Source organism: Dermacentor andersoni, chromosome 3 (genome assembly GCF_023375885.2).
Source record: "Dermacentor andersoni chromosome 3, qqDerAnde1_hic_scaffold, whole genome shotgun sequence".
Taxonomy (NCBI): Eukaryota; Metazoa; Arthropoda; class Arachnida; order Ixodida; family Ixodidae; genus Dermacentor; species Dermacentor andersoni.
In genome coordinates, this window is record NC_092816.1 from 50,222,606 (window position 1) to 50,234,700 (window position 12,095).

A 12,095-nucleotide genomic window follows, 5' to 3' on the forward strand; every position below is an offset into this window, starting at 1 on the left:
GTTGAGCGTTGTTTTGTGGATCGGTCCATTGACCTATCCTCCTGAGCATATTGTTGAATGAGAAGAAAGGGAACCGAGGGGCCCGTTCTTTATAATCGTATCATAGGAAGCCAACAAACAGACGCCAAGGACAACATAGTGGAAATTACTTGTACTTGCTAATTGAATTAAAGAAATGACAAATTAATGGAAATGAAGGTTGATGAAAAAACAACTAGGTGCAGGTGGGTTACGACCTGTGTTTTCATAACGTATTGTATTGGTACTGTATTTATGTTTCGGGTATTTATGCGTCTTATGATATGATTAAGAAAAATTGGGCCCCTCGGTTCTTTTTCTTCTCATTCATTACATTACGGGGGTCCCAAATCCGGGAGCATCGATGCCTCCAGGTAGCATGTGTGAGTTCATTGACCAGTTGCAGTCACCCGAAATAGATAGCTTACTCATGATGCCTGCGGCAGGAAAGATTTTCCAATCCACCAGCCAAGGTTTGCGAGTGGTGGCACTTGCTAACACTACCAGCGTCAGCTCTAGTAGTAAAACATGAATACCCCAGAAAGTGGGTGGGAAAACAATGCCGCTGTAGCTCAGCTGATAAGAACTTCATACACGTAACGCGAAGAAGCTGGTTCGTATCCCATCTGCGGCCAAACGTTTTCTTCATCCACTTTAATTTCCATGAAGTTATGATTTTTAGTTCAAGTAATTTCTCCTATGTTGTCCTTAGTGTCCTTGTTTGCTGGCTTCTTATGATTCGAAAATAGTATTGTTATTGCAACTGGAATTCTTTTGCGCAATCGCCCCACATCCCTTTTCGTTGTGATTAAACTGCACCCTTGTTGTTCGCAAACCTGTGTCCCTTGCAGAGCTTAGTCGTCCAGTGGCTGAGCTTACCTTATGCTTTAAATTACGCCAATGCTAAATTCAGCACAAGATTTGGCAAGTATTCATAGCTTAATATTCAGTGGTATTCAAATATTCGTACACCTCTAGATCAGCAGAAATGTAAGAAAGGGTTTTCCTTTTAACTGCATGTCATTTTAGAACGGACAGTATGTGAAACTAGGCTGCTGGTTCGTTCTTGATGAATGCATTTGGTAAGTATAGTTGAATTCCGTTAATTTGCCCCTGACGGGATCGTCAAAGCTGATTGAGTTATTCAGCACGTCGAAATAAACACCAAAACGCACCAGAATTTCATTTGGTAGCATTTGCCAGGGTCTAACATGCCCCCAAATCAAACGTGCACCCACTTTCTATGTGCCCAAAGTAGAAAAGTAAAGTAGAAATTGCATTAAAGCTCCTAAACAAAGAGATATAATGGGCAGCCATTTTTTAGCAAGAAAAATGGCCAAGGGTCATTGGGACCAAGGGTATTGCACAACGGCGACTAGTTTCCTAGAGAAAGCTTCGCCGCATGGTTTTTAAAGTCTGCTTCACCTCAATACATCCTTGTTATGAGATAAAGCATACAATGCCGCGAAAGCAGTTTTAGTATAGTGTCCGATTGCACCGCGCGGGCAATTTTCGGCCCACTTGTCTAGAAAAAAAAAAGTGGCTCATGTTATAATCAAACAAATACCGTGGTTGAACACTGACAGTTGCTGTTATTGCTTTAAAATCTTCCTAGGGCAGGCCGAAAATGTACGTTTCTGACGAGATATTTTTTTTTTAAACTTGTGTTCATCACATTTGCTGTATCATGAGCTCCACCTAGACACTCTGCCTCCAAAAAGGGGTCAGTGTTGGGGTCAAAATATTCACGCACTTGCATGCTGACTGCTCAAGTTCAAGTTACCCAGTAAAGGTAAAAACGTTAAGATTGAAATAACGAAAGTTTGGGCCCATAGAAATGCATGGGCGCCAGCTTAGACCTTCGGTTGCAATCGAATTAACCAGTCTAATTAACAGATACCTACGGTCACTTTATTGTCGGTACTGTCTGTTACTGTTTGAATGAAGCAGTTATGTTCACTGCTGTGTAATGTGTGACCATTTTTCAAGGCATTTTAGGTATGTGCTTTAGACCATTGTCAGTTGTCGCACTGATGTTGGGTGTGTAACATTGATTTTGCTTCTGTTCCAGGAATTTTGCATGGACAAGGAAGGCAGGATGTCCTTCTTCGGAGGTTGGTGGTTCTTTAGCATCTCTATGTAGAACAAACGTCATTCAAGGGAAGCGTAGTTTGTGTGCCGATGCATGACGCCAATAGAGGCCTGATATGTGGGATGCGAGATGCGAGACATGAAGGTGCCCCGCGTTTCCTGCGCCCACCATGAACCGTCTGACTGAATGGCTGTCGGCGTTCACGCAATTGCATCTCCCCGAAAGATGTACTTGCCAATTGGGATTTGATATGTGAAAAAGTCCTGTTTGGCGACATCTTCAACAAGCTTCATATGTATGGTAACAAAAGACTAGGTTTGTCTGCAGTTTGGTCCAGCAAGTTATCCAAACATACTGCTGCCTAGGAGCCTTAGCTTTATTACCACACAGCTGAAATTTGCCAGAAATGTCTTCGGATATGTTTTTTGCATATCAAGTCCTGATCGATTGTTTCTAGGAGATATTTTATTTGTTTCAACTTGAACGACCATTCAGTTATGTAGCACGAAGCAGATGCTCACTGAGAGAGTGCGCCAAGTATCCTCGGATCTGAGCCCCCTGAATAAAACTGAAGGTAACATTACTGTGCCGTTCTGGCCAGTGAGTGAGGGCAGAAAGTATCTGTTGATACTTAACCGAGACAAACTTCAGAAAGTCCAGAATACAGCAGCGTGGTGTGTAATCGATAACTATACAAGAAACCTCAGCATCACTGCTACATAACAAATGTTGGAGTGGGAGCCTTCAGAAAGAAGCAAACTTTACGCTTGAAGCTTTTGCAAAATATATTGCATGCCCAAATCGAAATAGACTGCAGTAAGTATATTTTTCAGCTGCATTATGTATCTAGACGAACAGATCATGAGCTCAAGGTCAAGGAATACAGTTGTAAAACTAATCCTTTCAGCTGCACCTTTTTCCTCAAAACCATTTCTGAGGGGAATCGACTGCCTACTGCCATAGTTAAGGTACTTGATAAGGAAGCTTTTGCAGCTCCTCTTTAAAATTCTCTTCTGTCTTCTACTGCAGTTTTTTTGTTATACCTCTTTATTATATACACTCACCAATGGATTTTTCGGATTTCAGTAATTTGATGGATATTTTGGACTTCATCAATTCACTGCCAGAGTTCCCATAGAGCTAATGCATTTCGGCAATTGATATTTCGAACGAATTTAGGCCCCAAAGTTTGATTTTCCAGACTAAATCACTCAATCACCCGATCTTGGGGGCTGCTGTATTGGATTTTCTGCTCGCTTGGCCAAGCTTGGCTTCCAGTGGCTCGTTCTATAGACTCAAAGATTGGGAGGCACACGCTTTCGACGAGAGTACGCAATGCCCTTCAGTCTTGGAGGCCATGCCCACTCTTTCTTGGCTGACAAAACTCCCTAGGAGACGGTAGTATTTCTTGTTTCTTTTTGTGGTCAGCACTGTCGTCATAACCACTTAACAGAGGATCCATTTTTATTCATTATTTTGAAGCTTCGATTGCTATTTTCGCCTTGTGTGCCTTAAAAGCGTCGCGTCTTCATGTGTGTTCGTGCGACTTTCTGTGTGATCGGCACCACCTCATGGGCCTTTGCGAGAGCCATGTGGTGCAGAGAAACATCGCTCGTTTCTTCCATCTCCATGGTAATCTCCAGCAACGGAGGTCACCAAGGCGGTGACGCTCTTGCACAAATTAAGCAAATCAGATTGCCTCAAAGCGTACGGTGAGGCAGGGCACTATCAGTTTTTTTTTTTTTTTAAAGCCTCTCTAAGCCTAGTAAGTTTTATATTTTGGGGTGAACGAGTTTTTCGGACTGTTTGATTTTCTTCTATTTTTCTGTCCCCATGACGTCTGGAAAATTGTTTGGCGACTGTAATTCTATAGTGCCATTTTTGTCTACCAAAGGCCTAGAGCTTAGTTTATCTTATGTTGATGTGCATTGACACTGTGATGTAGTACTTTTGTTCCTTAGTGATATTGTGCGTCATATTGTACCGCTTTTTATTATAAAGATGCCATACGTTGTTCACATTGCTCTGTGTAACCTCTCGCTGTAATGCCTAAATGGCACTGTGGGCATGAGAGCAAATTAGAAAACAAAAATTCGTTAGAAGACACTTAGTGTTTTTAGCATCGTAACATTGTTCAGTGACTCAAAAGTTTAGAACCGTGCTTTTAAATGTCAGATAAGCTTCCGAAAGAAAAGTACCCAGGCTTTCCGTAAGATTCCTTGTGCAGACTGCAATCATGTCTGTATCGGCAAGACGGGTCATATTCAAAGACGCGTCAAGAAACTCTGTTACAATGTTAAAGAAAGTGTTTTCTAACGCTTTTTGCCAAGCATTCCGTGTAAAAAAAGGGACATGATATTGACAGGTAGGGCACATGTGCTAGCCGATGAAATTGATCTAACCTTGCAGATGTATTTCGAGTCCTTACTAATCCAGGCTATTGATACCATGCTGAGCTGCAATGACTGCAGTCTTCCTTTTGTTTATGCCCCCTGTTTGCACCATCTATTCACACATATATAGTCGTCTCCCCATTTCGTTTGCTTTCACAGTCAGTAAGGCCCCCAAATGGCAGAGGGAACACCTTTTTTTTTGGTCAGAATCCGTTTTACGTTAGATTACGAGCAATCCTGACCAGACAAGTTTCCGTCTAACTCTTGATTTCATTTTTCTTCTTTTTTTTTTTCAGTTTTCTCATTCTTTTTTTTTCTGACAAGCAGATGTTGATAGCACCTTCATGTTTTAAAAGAGGGGTCTGAATGTCAAAAACTGGCAGTACGAAAAGACAGGTGGGAAAGCAATCTTGGTTCTTCAAAGTGGCTTGCTGTGATGCAGCTTGATGGTGATGGTGTCTGCTTTAAAAAGGGCACGAAAGGCAGAATCAACATATTGAAAGTGTACCCTTTGACTTGTTTCTGATCGTAAACTTTAAATACACTTGAAGCTCAATGTAGCGGGCATGGGTATAAAAATTTTCTCGGCATTTTCACCACGTCACGAATCTATGCTTATTGGAAAATTGGATGTGATGAATGAATCTTCATGTCAGATGCAACTTTGTCATGACAGGGTTCGACTGCACATGCGGTGTACAGCCACTCCACTCCAGCCACGCAGTTCGTCGTCTGGTTTTATCAGGATTGGATGGTTATCGGAGTTCACTTCATACACGTCCGATTTTCCTAATTCCCTAGGGACTGTGAGAACGTCCAAAATATCCTAACAATCCGAAAAACTTAGTGCATACCTTTTACTGCCCCCAAGGGCTCGCATCGCCACAGGCATGTCCGAAATAGCTCTGAAGGCTTGCCAGGGCACTTACGGGTGTATCGGTGGTCGTACTCTGACCAGAGATGTTAAGTGCATGCATATATAGTTAAAGGGGTGGAGACATGAAAATTTTCGTTCATGCGTTCTTCGATTCAAGCGTTGCGTACTGCTTCAGGAAGCACGATACACACCGCGAGATTCATATACAGTCGAACCCGTTTACATCGAATTATTCTATATATCGAACAATTTCTGGTCACGGTATAGTTACAATGAGTATATATAGCAAAAATTACGCTTACATCGAACAAATATTGCAGTGACTCCCGATATATCAAACGTCAAGCGGCGCAAAAGTGCCCCCAGAGGTTGGCTTTCCCTCGCGGTAGCGGGGAAACCCGGTGGCGCGGCTCCATCCAACCGCTCTCCCTACCGTGACCGCGCTATCTCGGGCTGTTCGGTCGAGCCGTCGACACTCCCCGTGTAGCGCATAGTGGAGTCTATTAGGCCACCATCCTCCCTCTTTTTCTATCATCTTTCACTTGCCACCCCTCTCCCCTGACGACGCTTCGCCGTGCTCCCACACGGGTTGCAGAATCAAGCGTCCTTCCTTTCTTTAGATCACTATCTAGCGACACTCCCCAGCAAAAGATGATCCTGGCCCGCCTACAGCGCTTGCTCAGACAGCCAATCGGAAGCTCTCGTGCTCTCTTCGTGCAAGATGGCGAAAGTGCGAGTTGTCTGGCTGCTTCTCTGGTTTATCGTGTTTGCGCCTTGTGGGCCTTCTCCCGCAGTGTTGCCGTGATGAAGCGGCAGAATTCGCCTTTCGTCGTGAAGCTCGAAATCATAAATCGCATCGAACGCGATGAGAAGTTGGATGTCCCCGCAGCGTGCAAGATTCCGAGGAGCACTCTCGGCACGATTAGGGCTAAAGTGGCCAGACTCGCAACCCGGTGCCATGGCGCCCGACGCTTACGCACGGCCGTGTACGAGGGGTTCTTCATACGTGCCGGTGTTGCCGAAGTTTGGAGCTAGCTGACAAAATTTCCGGGACATTCGAATCAACGGTGGACGAGTTTGTGAGTGCAGATGATGGTGTTGTGACCACGGTAGAGCCCGGAAACGAAGACTACATCGCCGACATCGTACCGAGCACAAATGACAGTAGGCACATTGAGGAAAGCAACTACAGTCCTTTGCCCATATCCTCCGAAGTGATTGGTGCACTCGCATTAGTCCGGCGCTTCTGCGCGAATGCGGAAGGTTGCGGCCTCAGCTGCTCCGACTCCTTAGACAACGTGGGGAAGTGCGTGCGTCGCAGGCAGCGAAATTGCCCAAGCAGAAGAAAATGCAGGACTAATTTATGCCGAACTAAGCTTGTTTCGTTAATAAAGTGATTTTATAAATGGTATGTGCTTTTGTGACATCCAATTATTTAGCAGGCTTATATCGAATTATGCTCTATGTCGAACTGATAGGCGTTTTTTTGCGAGTTTGATATAGCCGGGTTTGACTGTATACCCAATAATTTAATAGCATTATTATACCGAGCGATTTTGGTTTCGGTTTCTGGGCTCTGGGTAATGCTATGACGTCATAGAAGAAACGCAACATGGCTTGGTCACGTGGGTCACAAGAAATAGTGATGTAAAGCTATGTTGTGTCGTCTGCTCGCGCATACGCGTGCTCTGCCAACAGACGTAAACTGGCGACTTGAAGTGCATGTCGTGATTATTATAATTATTGCAAAGAGCGACAACAGTAAGAAAATATTGCGGCTTGTGCGAGTCAGTTATTCATTCCGAAGCGCTGTCAGCTTTAGCTTTGAAGTGAACCAGAAAAGGCCTAGCGACGATATCGGTGCCGCCGAATGATCCGTGGCGATGAGGCTGCCGTCGGTGCCAGAGTGACCACTCCTCGGTCGCTGATTGGCCGCTTCGCCATACGGCTACTGCACAAATGGGTTCCAGTCCGATCCTCTCTACAGCAAGGAAATCTCCCCGTTCGCGAGCGTACCTCGAGTACTGGTTCGAGGGTGCGAGCTAATCAAAACGGTGGTGGTGTTCGCTTCGATAAATGCCACTTCAAACCTGCAGTCATGGCAAAAAGGGTTCCACCGTCCGAAATTTAGATGTTCTTATGCATTGGCTCTACGGGGTACATGGCAGTGCCGCGAAGGCATCTGAATTATAAGGCATCGGAAAAATTTATCATTTGTTGAGCATGTGCATGATAGTAAACCGTTGTAGTAGTTGTAGTGTGAAATTCTTACTGTACTGGTGTGTTGCAACATTAATGCTTTCAGAAACTGCAGTGTGTGGCGCAATCTAGGCTCCTGATTTAGGGCCATATGGTTTCGCAAATGCAAACTGAGGCACCACCTAGATATAAAGGTTGAACTACGAGTGAACAAAATGCACACTGAACATCAACATAATCCAATGACGTGTCCGTATTATATCTGCACTACACCGACCATACTTTTTCTGCAAATTGGGATAACATTCAGATTGGAGTGCCATCTGCACGAATTACTACAAAATACAAGCAAACATATGTAGTCTATGGTCTGCAAGATCAGGCAGCGCGCATGTCTTGTCGCACATGACGCAGTATCTCGGAGGTCATGTACAGCTAGCACATCCTCTCTCATCTTGCCTGAAGTGCCAAAAAATTAACCTCTCTGAAACGGCACCCATGTGTCACTACAGTAAAACTTTGTCAATTCGGACTTTCAACGCGCTTTTATTTTCTGAATGGGCAAATCCAGTTCCTATTTTGTACAAAAGCAGTGTGGAAGCTGCAGTTCTCATTTCTTGACTGATCAGCGCTTGCAGCAGTGAAGGCCTCGCGACTTCCTTCACGGCGTGCGTCATCCGAGGCACTTTTCACTACCGTGCACACGTCCCGGTTATTTTTTCGCTAGTTAGCTGGTCGCAAGCAGATGGACCATCCATTGCGATGTGGCCAATTCTCTTAATTCTTGACAGCTTTAAGTCAAAATGAAACTGTTTGCCACAACCACTGTGGGCGAAACAGTGGCCGCTATTGACATGATCATAAGCGGTGACCTTGCGGTTCTGAAGGTAAGCGACTGACCGTACGCAAAGTTGAAACGAAACTACAGTTTCCTACAACAACTGCGGGCAAAACCATGATCACTATCAGCGCGATCATGGATGAAGGCACGCGAAAGGCGTGCATACCGAGTCAAAGTGAAAGTACTCTATGCCGCAACTGCCGCGGAAGGAACCGCGGCTGCTATCGACGCGATCATAGACTGTGACTGCAAACTTATGAAGGCACGCCCCCAATGCGGTGTTGTGTGTTGCGGTAAATACAAAAATAAAGGCTTTAAACCCTCAAATAGACACTGAGTGTTCCAACGATGCTGTCATTCAGGTACGATTTCCGCTGATGACTATGGTGATAGGGAGATGCAGACTCCGCCCAGTCGTTGCGGTTGGAAGCTAACACTGTTTTTGCTGTTTTGTGTTGCACATTTGTGGTTCTTGCCAAACTCCGAGAGTTGTCCGAATTAACCGATGTACAGCCAGATACAGTAAAAAGCTCGTTAATTCGAAACGCAAGGGAAGCCACTTCAGTTCGAATTAACGAAAGTTCGAACTAACGAAAGTGAAGGAGAACAACAGTACACTGAGATTTGGAAGCAGTAGGGCATGTCAGAAATTTGGCATTTCAGAAAGTGATGGCATGTGCCACGGCAGACGCCATCTTCAAGTCGAAGCTCTGGGTCCGACTGTGCCACACCACTGATGTCCACCGAAACGAACGTTAGCCGAGGCTTAACACCATCCCAAAGAATTGCGACGGCCGATACCTTCTAAGCTGAAAACAGACGTGCACAACCGATGAAGACTGCCGAGACAAAGACGCTGAACATGTGAAGGTGGCAAAGGCCCCGATTCGTTGGTTCTTGATTGCAAGCGTAGCTGCAATGCACTTGATTCGCTGTGTTTTGGTGCTTGCCGTGCCATCTGCCACACATTAGCAGCTGCACAAGATTTGCAAAGCCTCCGAGATACGCAACAGGCAAGAAGTCTTGGAGGTTACGTAGAACGTAGAGGTGGCAGCCGCCGCTGCCTTCTGGCCGACCCTGCGCTGGTTAGATTTTTCCGATTTGGCCTTCTCTCGCCGTTCTCTCCGTTCGGAGGCAACGCAGCCTTGTGCCTAGGCAGTAGGCGCGTTTTTCTGGCCGTGTGCTAGGCGAGCGTAGTTCGAATGATCCGTGGCGGAACCTTCTCGCGTTCAAATTAACAGGCTTTTTTATACATAAACTTCTGTGGAGCTTGGTCGGACCAGATTGTACAGTTAGAATTATCCATAAGTTCTAATTATTGAAGTTCGAATTAACGAGATTTCACTGTACGTCTGAGTGAAAGAGTTTGATTGCATTAAATAATGCATACGTCTGCTGGGACCAGAGCACGAGTCCGAACTTCCGATTTTTCAAATTAACTAGATTTTATGGTAATACTTCACTGTTAATGCATGACAACACAAATATAAATCACATAAAAGCACCAGTTGGGGAAAAAATGGGTCCAACAGTATAGGGAACAAATTAAGATCCGAAAAAGGCGGCAACCCACTTTAACTGGCGCCACCATGTTCCCCTATGCAAAGCTTCCTTTACATGGGTTAGCATGAAACACTAAAACCTAGAAATAGTGTGTGCATCGCTTATGTACCGAGTATGCACAGTGTGGATCATGCTACAACTTCTTACATTTGCTGCTTTACACTATACTAACACTTTCTAGTGTAATGGTTGCAATTGTTGTAAATGCCTGGTACAAGATGTGTCGTGTGACTTGTGTGGTACTGGACACATAATGGCTGTGCTTGCTACGAGTAGTATTACAGTAGTTGGTGGCAACCTGTTTATTTATTCAACATAACTTTCAAGGCCCGAAGGCACTGCAGAAAAGGAGTGGGTGAACATAACAAAAAAGCTGTGCACGGTACAAATACCTATAATGCACTGGGGAATACACTGCTGTCAAACTGTGAAGGCTTTTGGGGTAGGTGCGCTAGCCAGTCCCTCACTTTTGCAGCTTCACACCCGGGGCAAACTTCCAATGTCGGTGTCCATATCGAAACTATGTGGAATGTGGAGGCACTGAGTATAGATTGCTCCTCCTGAAGTACTAGTAGTGCAGCACATCTATGAGGCCATGGCAGCAACGGCTTGTTGCACTTGTAGAATTCAGGACATAGGCATGCCTTGTTGCAAGATCTAGAAGAGGAGGAAATAGAGGAGATACAGGAAAGAGAGCAGTGTGAAAAGACATTGTGCTAACATATGGGCATTGCTTTGAGATAGGATGCATTGTTTAAGCAGTAACTATCTCTGAATCATTGTTTGGCATAGCCGTTTAATTTTTGTATTAAAGGACATCCAGATTGATTGTCAGTGGTACTGTAAAGGTTGCTGCTTGGCTTGGATTTGTTCTAGGCAGCAGTTTTGTGGCTTCCTTTCTTAGAGCCTGAGAAATTTTATCAGTGTGCATCTTAAAAAATTTGCAACAACTCACTTGCTAAATTATGCTGCAAAGCCGCATATAATTCTGTTGTATGATATTTAAGGTCGTTATGGCTCATGATATTCTGTGTGCCAAATTCCATTAGGTTCAGGGATGAGTCTATAAAATATTTCAGTTGCTGAAGCAGTGACAGTGAATTGAAGGTGTATACAGGCCTAATTGCACAATGTGTGAAATTTCTGGCATAGTCATTTGGTCAGCCCAAAGTACTTTAAAAAGGTCAGGAAATTGGATTTGTTATTTGAAGTGGCTATAAGATTGTGTACTGTTTTATAAGGTAATCATTAAAGGGACTGACAACCGATTTTTAAGGGCCTAGTTTATTTATGGCGGAATTCGAAGCTCACCTTCGGTAGTGTTTACATCTGCAGCGGTTACTTCTAAGAGTGCGTGAATATTTAATAAGCAGAATTTTTTATCTGAGCAGCCTCTAAAAAGTACAAGTCCCTTCTCCAGCAATGCCGAGAGGTTAGAGCGATGTCGATAGCCTGCCTCGCAAATTGTGAAAGCCTCCCATCATTTTGCTTTTACAGGGGTGAGCCTAACTGTGGTCAACGACTTCTGAAAATAAGCTGGTGCAATAAGTTTGCATTGTCATACAGACATTTCTTATTTTTGTACCGAGTTTTTCCTCAAGTACACACCTACGTCATGGCTGGCTGGCCCCCGTTGTCGTCGGTCTGTCGATAGATGAGCCAAGCCAACTCATCAAAAACGAAGGCGAAGGCAGCGCCACTTTTCTACTCGATACAAGTGAAGATCTGTCTGCACATTGTAAGTTAGAAGGAAAAATAACTTGCAATCTAAATAAAGTGTACTGTATTTCAATACTAATAAAAAGACCAGGAACCGCGCACACTTGTAAAGGTCATATGGTGGACCTCTTATGCAGCTTCATGTTATTGCCGCGTGGGGTGCCAAAGGTCACTTGTAATGACTTTTAGGAATGTTTTAAAAATATAAACCCACTTTTGATGAGAAAAACATGGCTCATTTTAGCCACTACGATAGGGAATCGTTCCATGAGCGGGGTTATCTCGATTCATGTTCCGAGCGGTTGTCTGTCCCTTTAAAGTACATCATGTGAACAATGAGCTGCTTTATTGATTGCTGGCTGCATTAGCACGTGAGTATAACAAACATTGATT

General features: G+C 44.3%; 1 protein-coding gene across 2 annotated transcripts in view; it reads left to right on the forward strand.

Annotated features, from left to right (window-relative positions):
* The window catches only part of LOC126548406 (uncharacterized), a 51,329-nt gene that overhangs the window by 19,197 nt on the left and 20,037 nt on the right, over positions 1 to 12,095 (forward strand). For both annotated transcript variants that reach the window (XM_050196548.2, XM_050196562.2), the window contains exon 4: positions 2,090 to 2,132. In XM_050196548.2, coding sequence (XP_050052505.1) covers positions 2,090 to 2,132 — 43 coding nt within the window. The remainder of the gene's footprint in view (positions 1 to 2,089; positions 2,133 to 12,095) is intronic.